The sequence below is a fragment of the Danaus plexippus genome, chromosome 8 (genome assembly GCF_018135715.1).
Source record: "Danaus plexippus chromosome 8, MEX_DaPlex, whole genome shotgun sequence".
In the NCBI taxonomy this organism is placed as follows: Eukaryota; Metazoa; Arthropoda; class Insecta; order Lepidoptera; family Nymphalidae; genus Danaus; species Danaus plexippus.
In genome coordinates, this window is record NC_083542.1 from 1,653,325 (window position 1) to 1,677,432 (window position 24,108).

Consider the following 24,108-nt stretch of genomic DNA (forward strand, 5'->3'; position numbering starts at 1 on the left):
CTAGGGTCTTGGCCAAGGTTCCACGAGGATCCCCGCGCTCTCACATATATTTTCGAAAAAAACTTTTATAAAATAAATATTAATAAACTACATATATACTCTTTAGATCCAGAAAGATAGGTATGTAATCTTTTAAAATAACTATGTTTATTGATAAACTTATAAATGGAACTTAGTTTAAAAGACGTTAGTGTTGTATAATTTCAAAAATTTTTACGAGCAGCAGTGATTAGTCGACGATGTGTCGATAATGATTAGTTATTATTGATGAAGGAAAAACTTATTTAATTTTAATTTTTATGACATTTTGTTCCTATGTCATAACTTCTAATCTCCGTCTACGTCTCTTTCACCTGATAGGTTCTCACTTTAAAATAAATCAACCATAGACCCCGAATGATCTTAATATTATGAATTATTTCTTCCTCGACCTTTTGGCTAAGATCAAAGTGTGGTATTCTTTTCAGCTTAATGTTAGGAATACTAAAATAATGTAAAGCATCAGAATTTCAATTACATTATATTAAACAATCGTTACCACTCCATGAAAAATAATAAGTCCCATTGCTGTGACTATACTGTTCTACATCTACATAATAAGTTAATACGTTATTTTTGCTTCCAGACAACTATTCGTCAAATATTGAAATAAATGTTATTTAAAATAAAAGGGTTACATTTTTATCTTGAAAAACATACATCATTACAATGTTGGAACGTCGACTTTTGAGTTCCATATTTTTTAGAAAATAGCTCTACACAACATGTAAGGAACCTATCACATTGTATGCTGATACAATGTGATAGGTTGCTTACATGGCTTAGCAGTTTTGCAGACATGTGATGGAACCTACTTTTTTTTAATCGGGAAAACCTAGACATGTGTATTTAACATGAACAGAAAAAATTAAAATAAACTCTTCTTAATAATTTTGTATTTTTAAAAGCTACACTTAAAAGATATATATTTTATATCTCTTAAAACTATTTATACAATTATTTTTTTAAAGTTTAACATTTCCCTTAAAATAACCTATAAACTTATGTCAAAGTCAATTTTGAATGTCAACTAGAAGTATGTTCACATGGAGAGTGGAGACACTATACCGCTGTGGGATTTATTATAAAAACATAACCTATATAATTCATAAAGTTTGAAAATATTGATTCACCAAGATATTGTAAATAAACATGAAGACCAAAAAAGTATCCGTGAAACCCAAACAGAAAAACAAGAAACAAAAATTAAAAGCTCCTAAATTAAAGGCTGTTAAGAAAAGTAAAAAAGTGCAAGTGAAAAAATCTGCTATTAAGGAATCCACAAAAGTAGCCAACGTCAAGAGTCCAGAGACGAAGGAGGTGAAAAAAGTGCAGAATGTGAAATATATAATGCCTTCTAAAGCGGTTACAGATGAGATCGTAATCTCGGCTTTAACTGCCTTAGAAAAATTAACAGCTCATACTTCTAACAAAAATATTATATTTGGTGACGAACATCAAATATTCATGGAGATTCGATGCATTAAAATACCACACTCTAAAGGGAACATCAAATTGTAAGCAAATAATTTAATCATTACATACACTTCATACATTAAAAAGAAAGCTAAAGTTTAAATTTAATTTGTATATTTCAGTGTACTCCCGCACAGTACAGTATTATCATCTAAGGAGGTTTGCCTTGTAACACCAGACATCAAGAAAGGAAAGAAAGTTGATCATGAGCCTACTGTAGACAAATGGGAGGAATTGCTCAGAGGAGCCGGAGTTACCAGTGTAAGTATTTAGAATTTAAAAGTTATGTAAATAAGATATTGAAATAAATATTAACTCAATATATTTCAATAATTATAAAAAGTCACCTTTCTGAAATTGTCCTTAAAATAGTCTAAGTAAGTTCCTGCTTAAAATACTTGATATAAACCATTTAAAACTACTTACAGTAATTTATCACTAGTAGTAAAGAAATATAAAAAAAAATTGGCTTGTGTTTTAATAACTGTCAGGTAATAATGTACAATGTTAAGTGATTTATAAGTCTTGAATTTATCGTACAATTTTAACCCTAGGTCAAGACCATCCTCCCTATGAGGCAACTAAGAGTGGAGTATGACCAGTTTGAATTGAAGCGCAGATTGTTGACTCAACATGACTTCATAATGGTCGATACGAGAGTTCTAAACCACGTGTCTCACATCTTGGGAAAGATGTTCTTCAAGAAACACAATATGTTGATACCCGTCAAGATAGATGAAACGAAAGATGTCAAGAAAGATATTGATGTTGGCTTAAGGACTGTCATGTTGAGAATCAGTGCAGGTCAAACTACCACCATAGTTGTCGGACACACCGGTATGCAGCACAATGATATTAAGGAAAACATTTTAGCGGTTGTCAATATGTTGAATAAGAAGTTTCCAGGCGGCGAAGCTAACATCAGAGGTCTAGCTATAAAGCTACCATTGTCACTTTCTCTGCCAATATATATGACACTGAGTAAGTGTTTATTCTTTTAGTTTTTTTATCTATGTTAATTTTTGTTACAAAAAGATTGCCTTCTATTATTATTAGGAGGTATAATGTGTATGAATATAAATTTCTATTTAGTATAACATTATATATCCATTTTTAGGGCCAGGCAGTTCTGTAAAAACGGTGCCAAAACTTAAACACCCTAAGCCAAAATCACATGTTATGTATGAGGATGAGTTATCAACTCATCTCAGGAGTACTGTGAGAGTCAATCCCGATGGAACTGTTAAATTGAAATTACAGCCACAGAAAAAAAAAGAAAGGTAACATTATCTTACATATAATAACAGATTATAAAACATTTTAATGTTAAACTTTTTGGTTGTTGCCTTTATTAATTTGTACTGAAAATGAGTTATAACTTATGTTATTTTTAGAATTGTGGAAGATGACATTCTAAGTGATGGTGATGACAATCAAGAAGATGATGAAATGGATGATGATGGTGATGAAGAATGATAAATAAAAGTTTTCATACAATTATATGCTCTTTTATTACAAGTTATAAATGAAACTCTTGATTTACATATTTTAGTATGTTATAACTTTCAATAAATGTAAAGATAATTAACAATTACGATGCTACCTGACTTGGGTTACAAGTGCTATAGTCGGTAGAGAAAATTTCGGAATTCGTAACGACGGTAATATGCATTTTCACGGGCCAGACTTTTTTGAATTTCTTGAAATTTTTTATTCCGTTATCTGAACATTTCACTTGTAATGGTTCCCTCTTTACAATGAGATCATTACGTACTATTAGCGTTGTGCATCCTATGTCAACACTACTCAGTTTTTCATCGATTTCTGATATATCTTCCTTCTTAACTTTTTTAAGATCTAAACCAGCGTTTAGTTTTTCTAATTCAACTAACTTTGAACCTCTCATAGCATTAATATCGAGATTTTGACTGATCTTTTCATCTGCGGGCTTTGTTTGTACACTATTACTATTGTGTTCTTGAATATCATTGCTTTTATCAGCGGTCTTTTCATCATTGACAAAGTTGAATAAATCCTCTTCATCCCCATCAACGGAATGCTTTCTTTTCAAAGGCTTTGAGAAGTTTAATTTCTTTGTTTTATTATCTTCTGTCACAGCTGGCACTGTTTTTGTAAAATTGAACATGTCTTCATCATCAGCTATGTTTTGAAGAGCTATTTTTTTAGCAGGTTTCTCGACTTCCGTGTCTTCTAAAGTTCTTTTTTTCGTTAAACTCAAATTTAAACGCTTTCTTTTATGACCATTTGTATCATCACAGTCTTCGTTAAATTTTCTTTTCATACTAACATTATCTGTACTTTGACTGAGCGATACATCTTGTTTTGAAGTCAAGCTCTCATCTATTGAAATATTTTCTCTTTTGCAAATATTTTGTGAAGTTTCTTGAGATTCAACTGCTAATATGTTGTTGGATTTAGTCTGTATAGGAGCTTGCTTCATAACTTCGGATGAGTAATTGAAGTCGGGATTGCAGTACTTGTTTATGGAACAGTATAACACTGCCAGACCTATTTCCGCATCAGCCACAACTCGTTTGCCTTTACTCTTGAGGAAATCAATAATCTCTCTGATTTGATCCCTCTGTGACTGTGTTTCCTGACTGGTATTTGACGAATTATACTGAATAACTATCACATTATTTTCACAGAGACCAGATTTGGTCATTTTTGTTTCACTCAATAGCATTGGTGTAGCGGAACTCTTTGTTAAAACAGTCTTATACATCTCTAACTGTCTCCTGCTAAAGAAGATAAATTTTTTGCCAGCAAAAATAGTGGACCTGCTCTTGTCAGGAAGAAATGAAACATTTTCTTTATTAAGAGTTGATTCTAATATGTGTGGAACAAAATTACCGACGTATGGTAGTGGAGTATTATTACTTATTGCCTCAAGGCATTTGTTCCAGTAATCAACAGTTACAATATTTGAATTCTGGACCAAGGCTAGGACTACTTTAATAGTCAATGTAATAGCTGGCATTGTCAGGTAAATACATGTGTCATCCCAGTCATTTTTGAGAATCCCACCCAATTTGTTAAGGATGTTTTTTAAGTTAAGCAAATTTTCACCTTTCAATGTGGAAGAACATGTAATGAAATCAATTTTGCAAGCTTTCCGCACACAACCCAGTTTGCCAAATTTTATAATATCATTGAAATTCAAAATTTTCACATGATCTGGTTCAACTTTTTCGGAATTGTTAATGAAAGTCCCATATTTAGAACCTACATCTTTTACATATAAACAACCGTCTTTAATGAATAAAGTCGCATGTTTTCTACTTATAGAGGGATCATCAGGAATGGCAAAGTTACAATTTTGTCCGTCTAAACTTCTCCCTACTATAATATTTTTGTTTTCTTGAACATATATTACCCTTTTATCGCTGTCTGAAGTTAAATACCACATTATGAAACTCTCCTCACTGAGAACATTAAATTTATAATACCAACTAAACAAGGTTGAAAGAAAGAAGTCACAACTCGAAAATGAATACGAAGAAATTTCAAAGAATAATAAATAGTCAATATTTTCTTAATTATATCTAGAATAACACTGTCAATGTCATAAGCTAGTCAAAGCCAAAACCGATTAGGAATCGAACATCTAAAGTCTAAACAATCGTACACAAAATGCTTGCTAATAATTGATTTAGTACAAAACTTTTAGAATCGCAACTAATATTTGCCATTTACCTAAATTACTAGAAGAAAAGATTTTCATCAGCTTAGGAAATTTATTCTATATTTAAAAAAATAATTACATAATATTAAACTTATATGTTATAAAAAAAAAATTGTGTAATAAACAAAATAATATTTTTCATTTAATGTGAAATTGATTAAATATACAGTTAGTAACACACTCTTGACAGTTCCCATGGTAACGCCATAATAAACAAACCGGTTTACGCACAGTAGAGAAATATATTTTGAATACCTCAAGTTTTATTTTTTAAGCTAAAACATGACTTTATATATTGATAAAAAATTAAATTTTATTGATACCAACGTTGTTACAACCTTAGGATGCTGGCATCCGTCATTACCACTTTTAGCAGTTGGATCTTACAATCAAGAAAAAGGCGGATATGTAACTATTTTTCAGGAAAATGTTAGTATTACCCCTAATAAGTAGTGTAATGTTAGTTAACTGTCTATGTAATATTTTTTTTGATGTTTACAAGCCTTTTCAACTCAATATTTATCCTTACATTGTGTGCTCCGAAATGTTTCAGGGTTCAGCTTTAGAAGGCTGTGATTGGCCAGTGTTATTATCGAACCAAGTTACAGCTCTAGCTTGGCATCCTATCAGAAAACTATTAGTAGTTGGATGGGATGGTGGAGAACTCTATATCTGGTTAGAATATTCCTGGGCTCGTTTAGAAGCTCCGCACACTGCGGCATTAACTACCGTCACATTTAGCCCAGGAGGTGGCAGGCTGCTTGCTTCAGATGCTGCAGGTTCACTTTCCGGCTGGCAATCCAGCTCCGGCGCACCATTGACTGCATTCCATCATCAACTAGGAGATATAATAACACTTGTTAAGTTTTGCACCCCACATCCAACATCAGAAACCTCAATAAGGGGATTAGCTAGAGCTGCAGTTGAAGGTGATGAGAATGCCCTAGATGCTTTAGCCGCCTGGCGACCTCGAACTACAGCTAAGATGAGAGAGGGACTTCAGCCAGACAATCATGCCTGTTATGCGGCTCAGGACAATGGAATCATTCTATACATAGACCATACAGGTGCATGTTCAGAAGTACTTAATGCTCCAGGTGTCATAGTTTTTATGGACATTATAAACACAATATACCTGCTTGTTGCTTGGGAAACAAGTGGAGGTGTTAGTCTATCTAGATTCACCATGTCAAGTGATGGCTCGCTCACAACAGATACTCATGTGAGAATGACCGCAAGGAACGGCCAATGTATTGTGCTGGCAGGTCATTACAATATTGCAGTAATCACGGGAGATAACTTAATAAGGATTTGGGACAGCGAGAATGGTGACAATGATGTCCTGCCAAATGAAACTGATGTAACCATGCCCGGAGATATATTCACCAGCATAAGTTATTGTAATTTAAGTGACACATTGTGCTGTGGTACTGGGCAAGGTAATTTGTACTTATGGAGACGAGACCATAAAAGTAGATGGAAGTTAATAAGCAGCACTGCAGTCAAGGGTACGGTGAAGGAAGTCTATTGGGGTGCAGAAGGGTTAATGAATCCACTATTATATGTGAACTGCATAACAAATGCGTTTATACTTCGAGAACAGCACGTCTGCTGGGGTTACTCGAAAAATATGTGGATGGTGCAAAAATCTGCTCACGAAGTAACCGTCATAGGAAAAAGTAATGCAACATCTAACATCGATTCCTCTATAACAATAAAAACATTCGCATTTAAGGATAATTATATAGCTTTAGGTGATGGTAAAGATGTACAGGTAGATAATGCCCTTTAATCAATAAAGTTAAAGTTTATCATAAGGTAACATTTGAATAATTTTCAGATTTGGATGAATAAAGACAATGACGTAAAATTTACTCTTATCAGAACTTTTGAATGGAAGACGGACGTTCTTATATTGCATAATGACATGATAGTAGGTGTTGTCAGCCCGCATATAGAATGCTACAATGTCTCTGGTACCAAGATAGGGGTGCTGCCTAGCAGTGAGGGCGAAGGGGAACCTATAGCAATAACAAACACTAACAGGTTCATTGCAATCGCAACAATAGATGGAACCCTTAAATTGGCCGAAATCACAAAAAAAGGTCTCAGAACGCCTTACCCGGCCAAAAACTGCTACCAAATGATCGAAGATTTTGGAGAAATCATGAGGTCTTCGTTAAATTGTACCGGACTCTATATATGTCTCAGTATTGCGAATGCTGGTTTGGCGCCGGACCCTCGCATATACCTATGGGATGTGGCTAATGATGTTATAACCCATTCACTGCTGTCGGATTCCAAATCCCCGCCATACCAGAGCGTTCCCATCTCTATATTATGGGATCAAAACGACCCCAGACTCGTCGCTGTCCACATGCGGTCGTCGGACTTCGACCACATCCACCTCTTTTTTTGTCACGAAAGCAAACTCTACGAATACAAAAACTGGTGTCCAAATGCTGAGGATTATTTCAGTTCTGATTTTATTTTTTGCACATTGAATGCACCACACGTCGTCATACTGACTCAGCAGAATATAAAAAGGATAGCGCTTAAGGAGTTTGAGGAACAAGGCGATGACGAACCTAATAAAGCTAAGCAGGTACTCAATTTCCTCTTTCATATGACAACTGGACATTTGGAGAAAGCCGTTGTTATCGGCTCTAACATATGTGGGACTAAGAATTCTATAGTTTGGGACAGTTTGGCAAAAATGTGTGTGACACTGAAACGAGCTGAAGTCGGTTCCGTCTGTTTGACGAAAATGGGAAACATCAAAGGCGCTTTGATGATGAGAAAAGTTTTAAACGACGATAGTATGAACGACGTGTCGAAGGTGGGAGTTTTAGCTGTGAATCTTGGTATGATAGATGAAGCCGAACAATTATTCCGTGAAGCACAACGTCCCGACCTTATAACCCGTCTGATATCAGCCAAAGAAGGTGGTTTGAACGAAATCATTAACGGGGAAAACGAAGGAGAAAATTTGTTACTCATTAAAAGCGCTCAACACAAACTGGCCAAAATCATGTGGGCTAACGGGGAAACCACAGCAGCTTTGAAACTGTTCGAGAGCGCTGGGACTTTAGTACCGCATGTCCCAAGAATGCTGATAGCCCAAGGGCAAGCGTCAGTTTTAGCCCAATATGTATCGACCTCCAAAGACAGCAACTTGATAACCTGGTGGGGACATTATTTGGAAAGTATTGGAGATCTCGACGGCGCGTTAGACGCTTACGAGAGAGCGAACGACTTCGGCGAGCAAACGAGGCTCTTGTGTCACATGGACAGAATAGAAGAAGCTGAAAAAATATGCAACAAAAACAAAGCTTCTATGTACCAAATGGCGAGATATCTAGAGATGAGCGCAAATCAAACAGAAAACGCTGTTAAGGTGAGATCATTATAAATACAAGATAATCAATTCGTTGTTAGATCATACACGTAAATTTTCACAAAATTTCAAAATACCTGAAAACTTCTAATGCAACCAAAAAAATATACGCTAACACCAGTTATAAAGAGAGGTTGTTTGATGATATTGATGATACAGATCTACATAAAATGCGGGGCCATAACATCCGCCATTCGCGTGGCGGCGGAAGCGAACGCGTGGAACCTAGTGTGGCGAGCTGGTTCGTGTTCCCCTCAACACGCAGTCTACGCCGCATCCATACTAGAGAACGCTGGACAGAACGAACGAGCGATAGCCTTGTACCAAAAAGCTGGTAGTTATTTCACTTTTGACCCATTTAAATCATCCAATCGAGTGCAAATAAACAATAGTAGGGTATGCCTTGTTATGCATTAGTATAAAATTATGGAGTCCATCAATAAGACACGTTTTAGGGGTGATTTAAATTTGCTTACACTTTTTTATATCAAAATTTAGATAATCAGACGAATAGTATAGAACTCCATTTAAAGAGCACACGAATACCTTAATTCCTAATTCAAAAAATATCTCCAACATTAATGTATATGGAAGAATTTTTATTAGAAATAAATTGAATCCAGATAACAGCCATTGAACCCATTCTGCTCCTAACCACATTTTCGTTTGAAACTGTATCTGCGACAGTGCTTCTTTAAAAGCGCACGCTATTCCTGATATATTAATTTCGACGCCAACAAATTAGCGGAAACTCATTAAAATCTTCAAAATACGCGACGGCATTATAATTTCAATGGAAATACCTGGATCCGAGGAACCAGGAGAGTAAAGATACATTTTGGTAACAGGCAAACCGCACATGTCACTGAAGCTGGCCCTCAGTAGCGGTGATACCGCGGCCGTTATATCTGCGGCTGAATCTTTGCAGCGTGTTGAAGGGTCTTTGGCTCGCTCGCTGGCGACCCATCTGCGACAAGCCCAGAGACCAGCTCATGCTGCAGCTGTACTGGCCACTGCTGGACAGGTCTGGTTACAGATGTAGTACTTAATAATCTTATTGATATTGTGAATGCTCAGACATAAGAATAACATATGGGACCTAGACTTACACCCTTTATTGTGAATAGTTTGCATGGGAGCACATTACAGCAGTTACATAAATATGAAACAGACAATAACGTAGGGACGTTATTGTCGGCTGCCGGCTGGTTGATATAAATATATACATATATTAAATTGAATTAACAGTATTTTGTTTTCAAAGACAACGCGGATTAAGTCCTGGATACAAATCTATATGTATGTACAGAGTTAATTGCTCTATTATTTGCTACTATAAGCAGTCAATATGTGACAAAAACCACAGACTATGCTAGAAATTTTATTAAAAAAAATATTGAGAGATATATATCCAAAATAGGCTCACCATATATATATGTCTGTTCAACAGTACGAAGAGGCTCTAGATATAGTAGAAGAATCAGAAGCGCCGCTGTCAGAAGAACTGAGCGAGAAGTTAGCGGCTCCGGCTGGAACTGACGGGAGGGACGCGTTGTTGAGGAGATTAGCGGATATACTGGGCACCAGGGGCTTGTACCACCAGGCCGCCAAACGACTAGCACATATCGGAGATAAGGTGGGGTCAATCGGTACATTATGTTCTTTATGTTAATTCATAAAATATATGTGTTCTTGTCTATGGTCCCCTATTCCGATTTTAAAAAAGGTAAACTGTAAGAGTTCAAAAATTAAGTGTTTTTTTAAATCATTTTTATTTTATTATAGGTATTTTTTGAATAACACATTCTATTAATTTTAAAAAAGTAAATATTTATGATGTGTTATGACAAAAATCATTGTTACTTATTCACGTAAAATGTACTGTATAGATTTTGTTAAAATTTTCCAATGATGCAGCTTAGCCAGTAGAATAACATATAGGCTATAAGCGATTTCTTCGTTCCTAGTATTTTGTATGAGAGAACATCATAACAGTTGCATCGGGTGTATATTAGGTACACATCATTAATGAAATGTAAGGTTTTCACTAGTACTCCTTGAAATAAAACTAATATTTTTCGGATTTAATGCGCTTTATAATTATTATTAACAGCATACTCTCTGGCACATCCTGTCAGCCCGTGACCACGGTTACTGCGAAGTCGTCGTCGTAATTATGTTATTTATTTCTATAATTAATTTGAATCTCCTAAGGCCGGTGCTATGCGCTGGTTGATGCGTTCTGGGGACTGTGAACGCATCGCAACCTTCGCGTCGGCGTCCCGGGACCGTGCCGCTCAGCTGATGGCCGCGGACTTCCTCAGACGACACGCCTCATGGAAGACCAGACCCGACCTGGCTCGCCATGTCATACACTTTTATAGCAAGGCACGCGCATACACAAAACTTGCCTCATTCTACGCTGAATGCGCTGCCATGGAGATTGAGGAGTACGAGGTGTGTGATATATTGCTATCTCTGTCACCCTTGCAGTAATTTTTATATAACTGAAATTATATATCGTTCTCTTTTTTTTATAATGCTTTCTTATATATGATTAAAAAGTTTTTTTTTTGTCTTTGTCATTATGTCCCATAACAGTATACACACATTATAGTATCTGGAAAAATATTTTAAAGATATTATTTTATTTGTAGAATTATGAAAAAGCGTTGGAAGCTCTGAAAGAGGCGGCGAGGAGTTTAGCAAAATCTTCAGATTCTGAGACTGGTAAGCTAACTAAAAATAAAACTGACAATGAACATCATAATTATTTGATGAATCTTTTTTTTTTACTATTTCTGTAGGTCAACAAACCGTCGCTATACAAGAACAGAGTAGCTTTGTAAAGCGATTTATTGATATGAAGAAAAATTTACAGTCTGGTGATATAAATGCAGGTAGGAAAATAAAAAAAACATAATAATAAATAACATATAAAATGATTTATGTATTAAATAAAATATTTATACATTACATACAGGCTTAACAATTAGTCAACAGCTAATACGTTCAGTGAGTGGTCGCCCCGGACTTATATCAGAAGAGAAAGTGTTAAAGTTATTTCTCCAGTATGCATCTGATCATCCTGAAGCGGAAAGTAAGTGGTTTCTTAATTATACTTAAAAAATAACAATTACATCTAATTTAATATCTTTGTCTACAGAGTTTCAAATGCAATTGAAAGCAATACAAAAACCAAAACATACAGACAGTCCAACGACAGGCTCCCCTGAACAAAGTATTGAAGAAGATCTAAATTGAAATATATTATAAGTAGCTGGATGTTTTTTTGTTTATTATTTCCCCTAAAAAATCATAATCCTCTGAAATTAATACCTCTCCAGATGCCGTCTATTTTAAAGGAATATGGTAAAACCTAATACAAGTATAATATTATCTATGGGAATCTGACACTGTCAATAAACAAAACATTATTTTGGTTTTGTCAATTGTCAAATTTGTAGCCTTTATGGTTGTTATTTGTAGGTTACAAACATTTCACGTGTTGATGTAGTTTAAAGTAAAAATGGTGCGACACAATAATCAATTACCAAACAATCTAACGCAACTGCAGAATTTAATAAAAAGAGATCCAGATTCCTACAAAGATGAATTTCGACAGCAGCTTGCACATTTTGAAACAACCCTCGAGATATTCAACTTGAATCCTACGCAATACAACAAGAAATTAGACGAACAAGCAATGTTTCTAGCGCAGGTAACACAATGTTATCAAAATGATATGAAGATGTTTCCTCAGAAAATAGTTGATATTCTCAAAGCTCACAACACCACAATGAATAATGAAATGCGATTATCACTATGCAAATGCTTAATATTGCTGAGGAATAAAAACTTTATTACGGCTTTCGATTTATTGGAACTATTCTTTTCGCTTATAAAATGTCAGGACAAAAATCTGAGGGAGTATCTTAAGACGCATATCATATCCGATATAAAAAATATGAACATGAAGCATAAAGATATGAAATTGAATTCGACCCTACAGAATTTCATATACTCTATGTTACGAGATTCAAACACTAAAACTGCGAAGCTGGCGATTGACATTTTGATTGAATTGTATCATAAAAACATTTGGAACGACCACAAAACTGTTAACATAATTGCTGATGTGGGATGTTTCTCTAAAGTCACCAAAGTAATGGTTGCTTCTTTGAAATTCTTTCTAAGCAGGGAAGAGGAAGAAAAATCTGATTCGGACAGTGACAATGAAGTAGACCCTCGGGATACCATGATCGCAAATAAGTTTAACAAGAAAACTAGAAAGAGAGAGAAAATGGTTGAAAAAGTTAAGAAAACAGCGAAAAAATTAAAAAAGAAGAAAGAAAAAGCTCCTATATTTAATTTCTCAGCTCTACATTTGATTAACAATGCTCAAGGATTTGCAGAAAAACTCTTTAAGCAAATAGAATCATCAAATGAGAGATTTGAAGTTAAACTTATGACATTGGATGTCATATCTCGGCTAATTGGCTTACATCAATTATTTTTATTCAATTACTATGCGTTCATTGCTCGTCTGCTTATGCCACATCAAAGAGAAGTCACTAGGATCCTACAATTTGCAGCACAGGCCGCACATGAACTAGTTCCACCTGAAGTCATTGAACCAGTCATGAAAGCTATAGCCAATAACTTCATCACAGAAAGAAATTCCACCGATGTAATGGCTGTTGGGCTAAATGCCGTTCGAGAAATTTGTGCCCGCTGTCCGTTAGCAGTGAGCGAAGATTTATTAAGAGATTTAGTTCAATACAAATCATACAAAGAGAAATCTGTTATGATGGCTGCCAGATCACTTATACAATTATATCGCCAAACTATGCCTAATATTTTACATAAAAAGGATAGAGGCAGACCTTCTGAGGCATCAGTAGAATTAAAAGATAAAAAGTATGGTGAAATTGATATAAAAGATTATATACCTGGGTCTGAAGTTTTACTTGAAAAGGAAGAAATAAAAGAAAAGAAGAAGATCCAGAAGAAATCTAAGAGCAAAGATGATTCCGATGATGAATGGGTTGATGTTGGTTCTTCAGATTCAGAAATTAATATATCTGATAGTGATGAAGATGATGAAGATGAGGAAGATGAACAATTAGCTGAGGAAAGTGATGAGGCAGCTGAAAGTGACGTTGAAGAAGGTGACAAAAACGAATCAAATGAAACAGTAGAAGAAACTAACACATCTGCAACTGAAAAAGAAAAACCTAGGAAAATACTGAAAGCCAAAAGAACTATCACCAAACAAGAGAGAGACGAAAAGATCAAAGTGGCCCGTGAACTGGCTGCGGAAAAAATATTCACTGATGAAGATTTTAAGCGTATTGAAGCTGCGCAAATCAAGAAAATGGTTAGTGGCGTGAAACGTAAGTCAAATATAATCGAAGAAGAAGATGAATCCCCTGAATTAGTTCAGCTTTCTGCCATCGAAAATATACACAAAAAGAGGAAGCATGATAAAAGTGCAAGACTTGAAACTGTACTCAAAGGAAGGGAGGAGAGAGCTAAGTTTGGTTACAAAGATCGAAGGAAGGATGAGAACTGTTCGAAGACCAACAGGGAAAAGAGAAAAACAAAATCCTATCAAATGGTGAAGCACAAAGCAAGAGGCAAAGTTAAACGGTCATTCAAAGAAAAACAAATAGCTTTTAGAAATTATCTTATAAAACAAAAGAAAATGAAATAAACTGTTTGTCATTATTTATTCTTACAGAAACTGAATAAAGTTATTAACATTAATGTGTGTTATTAAATTTCTTTCGTATATTTGTTTGTAGTTAGACAATATTTTAATATTTATAGCTTTATAGTATTTTCAAATCAATTTAATAGCATCCTTTAGTTATTTATCAGTATCAGATTATTACGATTCACATTCGTAACAAAGTTGTCCACTTGTCGCTTATATTACGTAGAATGGAAAACGTCTAACCCCGAGTTTCAAAACTGACATTTATAATTTGACATATAGAAAGTTTGACATATTAATTATAACAATAACGAAATAGTTTTTGTGATATTAGTGCACACATTATACGAAACTTTTAAAATGTTGAAACCCAAAGCCCTTACACAAGTTCTGAGCCAAGCCAATACGGGAGGAGTTGAAAACACACTGTATAAAACACTCGACTTCTTATACATTTTATTTTAGTAAACAAATGATGGTCTTGTAAAAAGAAATCTTATTCCAGATTACTCAATCATCAAGGAGCTTTATTAGCGTATTCGGGGTATAATGACAAGGATGCACGAGTTACTGCAGCAATAGCGAGTAACGTTTGGTCAGCATACGAAAAACATGGAAGAAACGTTTTTAAAGAGGATAAATTGCATTTGATATTAGTTGATTGTTTGAATGGAAAAATAGCAATAACTCAAGTAGCTAATTTATTATTATGCCTTTATGCAAAGGAGACTGTGGGTTTTGGTATACTTAAGGAAAAGATCCATGCAATAGCCCAATATTTGGAAGGCCCTTTAAAACAGGTAGCGACTTCATAAAACAAAACTTTATTGTGTCATTCTAAACTTTCCATAAGAAGTTGAATTATGGCTTTTTATAATTATATAATCTAAATAGATTTATAAATAATATATTATCATTTTTATTTATGCAATGTATATTCAATATACATTCTAATTAAGTTATCTTGCAAGATAAAGATATAAGGATATTATATTGTTACTGCAATAATATGAGTTATTATGGCTTATATCAGAACTGAATTTAAAATTACTAACTTGAACTGATGTAACTGAGAATACTTCAAGACTATAACAGATGTGGTGCCTTTATGAAAGTAATAATATATAACTAAATGACTTGAACATTTGCACTGTAGGTTTATTTCATATTATTATGGATGAGTTATGGCATTTGAAGAAAATTTATGTCTTAAATGAAAATATACACATTTGCCGGTTGAAAAAAAAATTGTTTTGTAGTGTCTTTAATAGTTTGCAAATTAATGCTAACCCCTAAATATGGTCTGTGGCAGATTTTTAATATAGGTTATAAAAACAAACAGTTAAAGGTAAAGTGTTACCATTTGTTTCTTTTCCTTATAATATATGAAGAACTACTATTTGTGATATGTTTAAAATATTTTTCATATGCCAACACGCAACCATAAAATAATTGTTTAATATTTGTCTGCATAATCATTCAATGTTGCCAAATATATCATGTTTGCATCTGAAATTGTAAAAAATTTTGGTAGAATATTCTGGAAATGCCGGAATAAATTTAGTTTATTCTTTTTTTTTATTGTCGCAAAAATTTTTGTTTTGCTTTGAATAGGATGGTGTTAAACAAAATAAAGAGTGAGTATGAAAATTTATTAATCAAAAAACTTATTTAATATTTACAGAATACAGTTCACTTCCTTATAAATTAAAACCTTAACTAAAGAAACATTTTGTTTTACTGGTATAAACCAATTTTCATTCCTTTAATATAATATTTTTGCAGTCTTAGATTATAAGACTTTCGTTTTACTTCCGAGATATAATTTTTAATAGGACGTGCAAACAAACTAAGTATTATTGGGTGAAGTGGATAAATTCTGTGAGTGGATGGATGGATTGAAGACGAAACCAAGTAAATGTCACTGTCTGTGTCTCGGTAGGCGGATATGTTGTATTCCTCATACAATCCGGGATTATCGTTAGGCGGTCAATGCGTTTCTACGGTTACGGAAATTTAAATTTCTTGGTCGTAAGATAGATAAAACAGGTCGTACTCCATCCTTGGTAGGAATAGTAGATTTTGGATTTTTTAAAATTTTAAACAATCTCAAAAAGGTAGATGACCAACCGATCAGTAAGGTCAAAAAAGGTTTGATCTACGGTGATGACTTAATATCACGTCTGAATTGGCCCCGCCTATGATTTTAATAAAACCATTTTATCTGAATTAAGTGTCGCTTCATAAGTGTTGAATTTGTGGCTCCGGCTCGCGCCATCGACTGATACGTCGGCTTCAATTAGGGATCGCAATAGTATTGGGATGAGTCTAAAAAGGCCATTGGAGCTCTATAAACATTTAAGAGTTTCCAAGAGACATATCCCGGGGAAAGCCCATATTGATGTCATTACATCACTCCCAAAAAATAGAGATGCCCCTGAACTAAAGTCAAGACTTCAGTTCCATAAACAGTTTATGATAGGAGCACAAAGTAACGAGAGTAGGATTAGGATCAAGGAAGAAGGCCCAAGATACGGATATATTGAAGTATTTTATTCAGCAAGACGAGAATGATGGATATACGATCCATGCAATGAGTTTAGAGATGCAGAACGAGTGGTTAGACATAGAGAGATTCCATTCCATTAGCAATAAAATGGCGCACCTTAATTCTCCCAGATCAGAGTAATTAAGTAAGATGTGGGGGTAAAGAGAACTCGCTATATATGCGAGGAGGCAGTTGGAATTGCTGAGCATTTGCTGATGGGATGTAGGCTACTCCTGGATAGCGGTCAATACTACCGGTCTCCATGATAGGGTTTTAAATTTCATACATGAAGCGGTTAGTATTTTGGTAGTCATTGCGGAAAAAGAAATAACCACAAACGGGCGATTAATTGGTTTTGTGAGAGAAGACATTATGGCTATAAAGTCAAACATCAAGCCTTACTCTATCCTTAAAGCGGTTTCGGATTGGACTATAATCATGGATACGTATGGGGAACGATACAAAATCCCCGAGCATATTGTGTGTCGGTTTCCAGACCAGACATATTTTATATATTTGCGAATTTTAAAGCCCGTTGTGGTAATGGAGCTCACGGTCCCTTGGGAAACCAACATCCCTAAAGACCGCGCCATCAAGGTCGACAAATATTACGAACTCACTGAGAACAGGTTCGTTGTAAATTTGTACCCGGTAGAAGTAGGAGCGAGAGTCACTGTCAAAACTCTCTACAACCCAACCCAAAAACTTGGGCTTGTCAAGAACTAACATCAGTTCATTATTGGAACGGGCGTCGAAGACAGCCTTAGCAGGTTCGTTTCAAATTTGGTTAGGCAGAGAGAGGAGCTTGGACAGTGGGGGCGAAGGTTCAACTTAAACCTACACCTGTCTCAAGTCCCAGGCACTGTTGAAGCTCTCCCTGCAACGCGCTGGACCCGGCACCCGCTCGGTGAATCCATGGAATGCTGAGAGGTTTTCATTATCGTTGGTCTTTGTAATTATCACTAGGTATAGTTTTCTTCGTGAATACTCCTCCCTAGCGCGGTCGTGTGCTGCACGACAAGCAGTCTCTTACAGTCGATCACCCGAGATCATTACATCACACTGTATAGTCTTTGTACGCTGGGTGTACAAACGGCAGTAGTTTAGTTGTATGCAGACCAATCAGCGATTCTTAAACCGCACACCTCGGACGCCTCATGAATACTGTTAATCTGTCCGTCTAATGTTGTTCGTCGTTTTGTAGATGTGAGTAGAGCGTGGCCGGTCTGTTTCCGGCCGCCATGCGTCCAGCGAAGTCTGGCCTGCGGTGCGGTCTCGGGGCCCCGAGCAGAGCGTCCAGGGCGCTCCGCGGGGCCCACACGTCCGCCGCCCCGCTCACGGGTGATAGAGGGGAATCGGTTGTAGCCTTTATTACTGTCGCCCGGGAGTCACCTTGGGTGAAGAACGGAAACAGTCGCGTCAATTAAACTTATATGATTTAATGTAGATATATATTATTCGGGTATTATGTATAGGAACGAAAACATCAGTTTTTATAAGAGCAAAATCAAATATATAAACTACTGATGTTAAATAGATTATTTTTTATAAAATATTTTATTTGCATAGTGGAAAGAAAAATTATGGAATAATTATTAGAATATTAGAGTATTTTAGCCCCTAACTGAACGAATTGAATATTTAAATCTAAACCGAATAAATAATGTTCAATAAAGAATCCAATAAGTTTGATCAATCACAAACAAAAAAAATCACACATATTTTAAATCTAGTGGCAACACTAGGTGCTTAAATATTATTATGTCGGACCTTAATGTTGTTTACTAGTGAACTCGGACACCTCTTGTTGTACTGAACTGTTAGTGTTATAGAGTTGTTGAACACTTGTTACAGTCGTCGTTTTGCTATGTGTGCGTGTGTGTGCGTGTACGTGTGCGTGTGTGTGCGTGTGCTTGTGCGCGTGAGTGCGTGCGTATGTGTGTGCGTGCGTGCGTGTGTGTGTGTGTAGGCGGCGTCTCACCGTCGCTATTGTTGTGCGTCCTGGTGACCTGCAGTGCCCGCAGCAGCGCCCTGTGCGCGGGGGTCGCGGCGTGCGCCCTCACCAGCGCCTCCGCCTCGCTCCACACCTGACGCCACTGCTCCTCGCGACGACCGCTCGACTTACCGCTGAACACACACACATACTATATTATAACGAATAATGGATAGGTATATAAGATTTTTGTTTTAATACGGAAAATATATTCGTCGGATACCATTGGTATTTTTTCTTTAAATAGATGTTAGTATCGATAAACACGTGATACATTCAATTTATTTGAGTAGTGTATTATTGCTTATCTTATATATTTGTATGTCGTGACAAAAGCTGACTCGGACAAGTTTTTTCTAGACATGTTAAAGCGACATCACAGAATAGTTTTTTCATTATGTTATACAGAGAGCACTTCGTCTTTCTGTGTGTTGTAGGAGTGTGTGTGTGTGTGTACCGCGCGGCGGCCGGCAGGTGCGGCGCGGGCAGGTCGTGCCTGGCCTCCATCGCCAACAGCGACATGAGCACTCCCCGGCACTGCTCCACCTCCTCCTCGCTGAGCGACTCCTGCACCACCAGCCGGGTCAGCGGCTCCATCACCTGCACACACATAATACAGAGAACAGCTTCACACACACACGATTAAAGATATTTGATTGGTGCGAGGACTCCGGTCATCTCTAAAATTAAGTAAAGGAAGTAATCCGACCAGCCTCAAATTACTTGCTAATAGAAAGTCACACGAATTAAATTGAATTTGCAGACAATTTTTTTATGGGACTTTTTTTTTAAATCTCGTTTCCTATATTTGAAGGACGATAGTTATATATAAAATTATAAAATATTGTACATGTTACATACAGAGCCCATGTTGAATATGAGCGTCGACGAGATAGTGAGAGGCCAGTACGTGGTGTGTCTCTGGAGACGCGCCCGAGCGCGCGTGTTGGCGCCGGCGCCGCGGCCCGGGTACAGTCTGTTTTGCTGCATTAATGCACCGAACTCCTTAATGCTGTACACACATATATAATATTAATATAAAACTATATAGAAGCGATTCATAATATTCAGTTTTCAAAATTCCAATCGGCTATATGCGGGGTGTGATGTTCAAGCCACTTCGCCAACTGAGCTGTCGTGCTTCATGCAGTTAGAACAATACGTTATGAAGTCCACCTGATTTTAAGCGCTCGCTTATGACTATGTTCGATATCTATATATGATACTTGCCGGTAGTCGGTGACTCTGCCCCCGGCGCCCTCGGACAGGGCGGGCGGGTCGTCGTGGGGCGAGCGCCCCCCCAGGGCTCCGATCCACAATTCGCCGCCCTGCGCCGCCAGCACGTGAGACGCTGAACGACCTCCGCCCTTTTTACTGAATAAATGAAGGGTAATGCAGGCCGAGGAGTTTCAATGGATTTTAAACTCTACTACTTTCTAATAAGATCTACTTCGAGTTCGTAGTCAATGTTTCGAGCTGGACACATCCGGTGTCACCGCAGGAAACAAAAGCTATCAATACAGATTTCTTCACAGCGATCTACTAAGATCTTACATTCAAAAAATAATTTTAATTCACGTCATTAATTTTTTTTTAATATTCGGTTTCTAACCCAAGTGATAATACAAGTTCTGTTAGTACCCACCTCGGCAGCTCGAGGGTGACGGATCGCCCGTTCAGCAGGAAGTTGACGAGACAGGCCGAGGGTCGGGAGGCGGCGTCCGCGGGGGTCACGCGCCACAGCGGCCCGTGGCACCCGCCCGCCCCGCCCTCCGACCCCCGCGGCGTCCACCAGCGGAGCACCACCTGTGTAGCACATAGCGTTCGGCTAACACATACATTAAAACTCCTATAGATTATATAGAATCTCAGGAGAAGCGACATCTTGAAGATATCGGTTCGATGTGTATCTGTATTTGAATCTTAATTCATATATATATATATATTTAAATATATATATAATTTTAAACTCTTGTTATATTTTAACCGCCAAGTAATATTCTAATCTGATCTTAGTCCTGTTATGTTGGTAACAATACAAAATGTCAGTACACATTTCTATTGACACATTATAGTATCAAATCAATTTGATTTTAATTAAATTTTTACCAATAAATATGACATAAGCAGGTAATAGTATTGATTAATGATCAGCAGCAGTCATATCTAAGTTTCTAGTTTATCCTCGAGTGGTGTGTCTGAGTAGTGTGCGGGTCCCTCACCGACTCGGTCGCCTCAGCGGCGGTCTGCGCTGCCCTGAGCCCCGCGTGGGCCTCAGCCGAGTGTATGATCTCCACGTCGTAGTTAGCACTCGACGTAGCGTTTTGTTCCTCCTGTGGAACAATCACAAATATTTTAATGTATATTGTTTTGAGGAAGCTTTTAAAAGAATGGCAACACTAATGTCAGACCACATATTCTTAGTAATGTAATCGAAACTAATTCAGCGTTGTCAGCATCACCTTCATAGGTATACCAGTGACGGTGGTGATGGCCAGCCGATAGTGCGGCAACACCAGCCGTCCCAGAAGACCCGCCAGCAGACTCGCACGACACACTATCACCTCCACACCCATCAAACCACCCGCCATCTGGGAAACAACAAGCATATAGAGAATAATATACAATATAAAATATAAATACTCCCATGAAACTTCACATGTGACAAATTAAATGCAAAACATTAATTTGAGCCATGAGGGTAGTTGGTGAAAAGAATAAAGTGGAAGGGGAAGACATATATAAGGTAGAGTTTTGACACGGCCGGCGCTAGTGCAGCACTTCGTTCATATAGAGAACGTCGCCGTGACACTTGACAACATCCATTTGAAAAAAAGTTCAAATTAAACCACTATACAAATGTCACTTTAAATTAAATTGTTTTTATCTTTATAACTGTATTTAATAAAGTCAGAAGTCATTATATTTATGAATATAATATTGATTGATACACCACGTTTGTTCCATACCTCAGTGAGCGGTTGGTTGGTGACCCTGGAGTCGGTCTTCTCTGGTGTGACATTTATCACTATCAAGTGACAGTAATGTATTGCAAGGGTCCTGTGATATAGGGATTTAATTTATCATTAAAAGTGTTGCCTCTATATGCTATAGAACACTTTTCTATTGCCACAACCAATTTATATATCAAATAATCCAATAGAATTCAATATGGGACTTTTTTTTTTCACCTACCCACATTTTCAAATACTTCAAGAGATTACAACATACACATGAATTAACAGAAATAACATTACAATATGTATTGAGTAAATTAAAGTCATATGGAAAATATAGAATATAAAATTTATTGGACAATCATTTTATCCTGTTGAGTATTGCTTTAATTCATGAAAAAAAAAAATATTACGCAAATATATATTTATACGGACTGTGTGTTAGTTCCGTCGATGGGTGTCGGCTGTGGTTCAGACGCCTTCTGGTTTTGTTGAACGAGAGTGTTCACAGCTATGTCGATTAAGCTACGTATAGAGTCGTCATCCCTAGCGCTTGTTATACACAGAATGCGGCCGCTGAAAGAAGCATATACAGCTATGTTCACATGACATTTAAATAGGTGAGTGTTACATGTGGCGCCATCTGTGCCGTACTAATTATAATATCGTTAGAAGTATTTTTATGACTTTTTACAATCATTTATAAATTTATGTACCTGTAAATATTCCTGGGCATAATTTTTAGAACCTGATACTTAATTCTAATTGAATAGTTAAAATAAAAATGGATATTAATTATAATGAAATTATGTACTTATAATTAATTAAAATACTGAACATTTTGTATCAATTTCAATCAAGCTATAAATACTGGCTTCAGCCATTTTGTAAGATGTTATTAGAATACTTAATAAATGCTGAACACTAATAATCCAGACGGAAACTGTGCCCCAAAATAATATATTAAATTGATTACCAACACCAAATTCTGTTTAGAAATTATATATACTTATATGGGGACCTAACTAACTGGAATGAGATATGTGACAAATTTGTTAAATAGCTATTAACACAGTACCGATTCTGAAAGAGGCTATCTGGTGGTCGCGCCGCCTGAACACCGGTGGGTTCCCCTAAGGCTTCAATTGCAGCACAAAGGCCAACTACATCACCACCAGCTCCACGACGGACTGGTCCAACCAGGCATAGACCATTTAACAACTGCAAATATAATCTTACCCTTAATAAAATATAGTTAGTACATTCGATATTGTCATATGATCAATATTTCGACTCTCAAAGTTCAATATTTTTGCCATGCTTACGTTTATTTTGTTTATACCTATATTAAAATGACTTACATGTGTGAAATTTTGCTGACTTATTGCCCATGTATTCAGAATGTGTGCAGCAAAGTCACTTACAACAAATCGCACCTAAAAATAGAAAAAAAGAATTAATACAAAAAAATGTGAAATGAATAAATAACTACATATTTTTTTAACATCAAGTGATTTTCTAAACAAGAAATCAAAAGTTGCAAATGTTAACATTTTGATTAATCTAATAAATGGAAAGATCAAAATTACATATAAAACAGGTTTAATACGCGTAAACATTCATAAGCATAAACTATCGTCTATTTAGTAATCTTTCGAAAATTGTAATATATTTTGTTAAGCATTAAAACTTACTAATTTTCCCTCAGGAAATAGGTCCCACACGATACGGCAATATTCAACTGCAGCCTCTACGCTGCAAGTCCAAAGGGACTTGCAGACGGCTGGAAGCGGTACATACCCTGGACCGCGACTTTTTGCAACATCGAAATCAATTGGGTTTTCTGATGATATACCGAAATAAGGGGTATGATCTAGTACAAATACAGTTTTATGATTCGTAGGAAACATTATTTATTATTATTATTATTATAAAACTACATAAACATAAGTTATACAACATGTGATTAGGCTAATTGTTAAATCGTTGGGACCAATACATCCAATATTAAAGATGCTGAACGCCGGGCTGACATTTGATGATTTAAAATCTGAATGTTCAATGTCTAATATGCTTTTGACAGTCAGCTGGAAATCAACTATAGATGCCAAAAATTGCTATCATGGCGCTAGTGAACTGAAGAAGCTAAAAACATACACAGATTATATAATGCTAGGGATTGCTAACTTTGATACACTAGAGTAATTCCATAATCTATACCGGTAAATGATTTCATAAGTTTGGGATTTAAATATATATTTTAATTTTGGCAA

The 24,108-nt window shown here is 36.2% G+C and overlaps 6 protein-coding genes across 6 annotated transcripts; 4 read left to right on the plus strand and 2 right to left on the minus strand.

The window, feature by feature from the left end:
- Positions 1 to 1,071: 1,071 nt before the first annotated feature.
- On the plus strand, positions 1,072 to 3,015 carry LOC116772989 (ribosomal L1 domain-containing protein CG13096). The gene is made up of 5 exons (XM_032665335.2): positions 1,072 to 1,556; positions 1,638 to 1,776; positions 2,070 to 2,496; positions 2,633 to 2,795; positions 2,910 to 3,015. The coding sequence occupies exons 1-5, from the start codon at positions 1,192 to 1,194 to the stop codon at positions 2,989 to 2,991; spliced, it is 1,176 nt and encodes a 391-aa protein (XP_032521226.2). The 5' UTR covers positions 1,072 to 1,191; the 3' UTR covers positions 2,992 to 3,015.
- Positions 3,002 to 5,100, minus strand: LOC116772967 (nibrin). Its single transcript, XM_061521274.1, has one exon. It carries the CDS (start codon positions 4,943 to 4,945, stop codon positions 3,107 to 3,109), a length of 1,839 nt encoding a protein of 612 aa, XP_061377258.1. The 5' UTR covers positions 4,946 to 5,100; the 3' UTR covers positions 3,002 to 3,106.
- A 323-nt stretch (positions 5,101 to 5,423) lies between these two features.
- LOC116772299 (intraflagellar transport protein 140 homolog) lies at positions 5,424 to 11,897 on the plus strand. The gene is made up of 11 exons (XM_032664425.2): positions 5,424 to 5,650; positions 5,775 to 6,995; positions 7,062 to 8,618; positions 8,778 to 8,952; positions 9,467 to 9,642; positions 10,069 to 10,254; positions 10,833 to 11,075; positions 11,276 to 11,348; positions 11,426 to 11,518; positions 11,602 to 11,718; positions 11,785 to 11,897. Exons 1-11 carry the CDS (start codon positions 5,504 to 5,506, stop codon positions 11,880 to 11,882), a joined length of 4,086 nt encoding a protein of 1,361 aa, XP_032520316.2. The 5' UTR covers positions 5,424 to 5,503; the 3' UTR covers positions 11,883 to 11,897.
- Positions 11,898 to 12,066: 169 nt separating this feature from the next.
- LOC116772310 (protein SDA1 homolog) lies at positions 12,067 to 14,387 on the plus strand. The gene has a single exon (XM_032664447.2). The coding sequence runs from the start codon at positions 12,148 to 12,150 to the stop codon at positions 14,332 to 14,334; it is 2,187 nt and encodes a 728-aa protein (XP_032520338.2). The 5' UTR covers positions 12,067 to 12,147; the 3' UTR covers positions 14,335 to 14,387.
- A 219-nt stretch (positions 14,388 to 14,606) lies between these two features.
- LOC116776169 (ragulator complex protein LAMTOR2 homolog) lies at positions 14,607 to 15,690 on the plus strand. The gene is made up of 2 exons (XM_061521261.1): positions 14,607 to 14,765; positions 14,843 to 15,690. Exons 1-2 carry the CDS (start codon positions 14,698 to 14,700, stop codon positions 15,150 to 15,152), a joined length of 378 nt encoding a protein of 125 aa, XP_061377245.1. The 5' UTR covers positions 14,607 to 14,697; the 3' UTR covers positions 15,153 to 15,690.
- A 288-nt stretch (positions 15,691 to 15,978) lies between these two features.
- Positions 15,979 to 23,966, minus strand: LOC116773506 (protein asunder). Its single transcript, XM_061521260.1, has 13 exons — positions 23,530 to 23,966; positions 23,197 to 23,271; positions 22,914 to 23,056; positions 22,271 to 22,411; positions 21,848 to 21,938; positions 21,341 to 21,469; positions 21,101 to 21,211; positions 20,524 to 20,684; positions 20,109 to 20,252; positions 19,740 to 19,890; positions 19,336 to 19,478; positions 18,867 to 19,012; positions 15,979 to 18,277 (listed from the first exon to the last, which is right to left on the minus strand). The coding sequence occupies exons 1-13, from the start codon at positions 23,743 to 23,745 to the stop codon at positions 18,066 to 18,068; spliced, it is 1,863 nt and encodes a 620-aa protein (XP_061377244.1). The 5' UTR covers positions 23,746 to 23,966; the 3' UTR covers positions 15,979 to 18,065.
- Positions 23,967 to 24,108: the final 142 nt, after the last annotated feature.

Bases quoted from the DNA above. Each gene is read 5' to 3' on its own strand.
- LOC116772989 (XM_032665335.2), top strand. From the start codon at position 1,192: ATGAAGACCAAAAAAGTATCCGTGAAACCCAAACAGAAAAACAAGAAA. The intron at 2,497-2,632 runs GTAAGTGTTTAT...ATCCATTTTTAG, and splicing joins GCCAATATATATGACACTGA to GGCCAGGCAGTTCTGTAAAA. The intron at 2,796-2,909 runs GTAACATTATCT...TGTTATTTTTAG, and splicing joins CCACAGAAAAAAAAAGAAAG to AATTGTGGAAGATGACATTC.
- LOC116772967 (XM_061521274.1), bottom strand. From the start codon at position 4,945: ATGTGGTATTTAACTTCAGACAGCGATAAAAGGGTAATATATGTTCAA.
- LOC116772299 (XM_032664425.2), top strand. From the start codon at position 5,504: ATGACTTTATATATTGATAAAAAATTAAATTTTATTGATACCAACGTT. The intron at 9,643-10,068 runs GTCTGGTTACAG...TCTGTTCAACAG, and splicing joins TACTGGCCACTGCTGGACAG to TACGAAGAGGCTCTAGATAT. The intron at 11,349-11,425 runs GTAAGCTAACTA...CTATTTCTGTAG, and splicing joins ATCTTCAGATTCTGAGACTG to GTCAACAAACCGTCGCTATA.
- LOC116772310 (XM_032664447.2), top strand. From the start codon at position 12,148: ATGGTGCGACACAATAATCAATTACCAAACAATCTAACGCAACTGCAG.
- LOC116776169 (XM_061521261.1), top strand. From the start codon at position 14,698: ATGTTGAAACCCAAAGCCCTTACACAAGTTCTGAGCCAAGCCAATACG. The intron at 14,766-14,842 runs GTATAAAACACT...ATCTTATTCCAG, and splicing joins GGAGGAGTTGAAAACACACT to ATTACTCAATCATCAAGGAG.
- LOC116773506 (XM_061521260.1), bottom strand. From the start codon at position 23,745: ATGTTTCCTACGAATCATAAAACTGTATTTGTACTAGATCATACCCCT. The intron at 23,272-23,529 runs GTAAGTTTTAAT...TTCTATTTTTAG, and splicing joins TATTTCCTGAGGGAAAATTA to GTGCGATTTGTTGTAAGTGA. The intron at 21,939-22,270 runs GTCCGTATAAAT...CCTATATCACAG, and splicing joins ATCGACGGAACTAACACACA to GACCCTTGCAATACATTACT.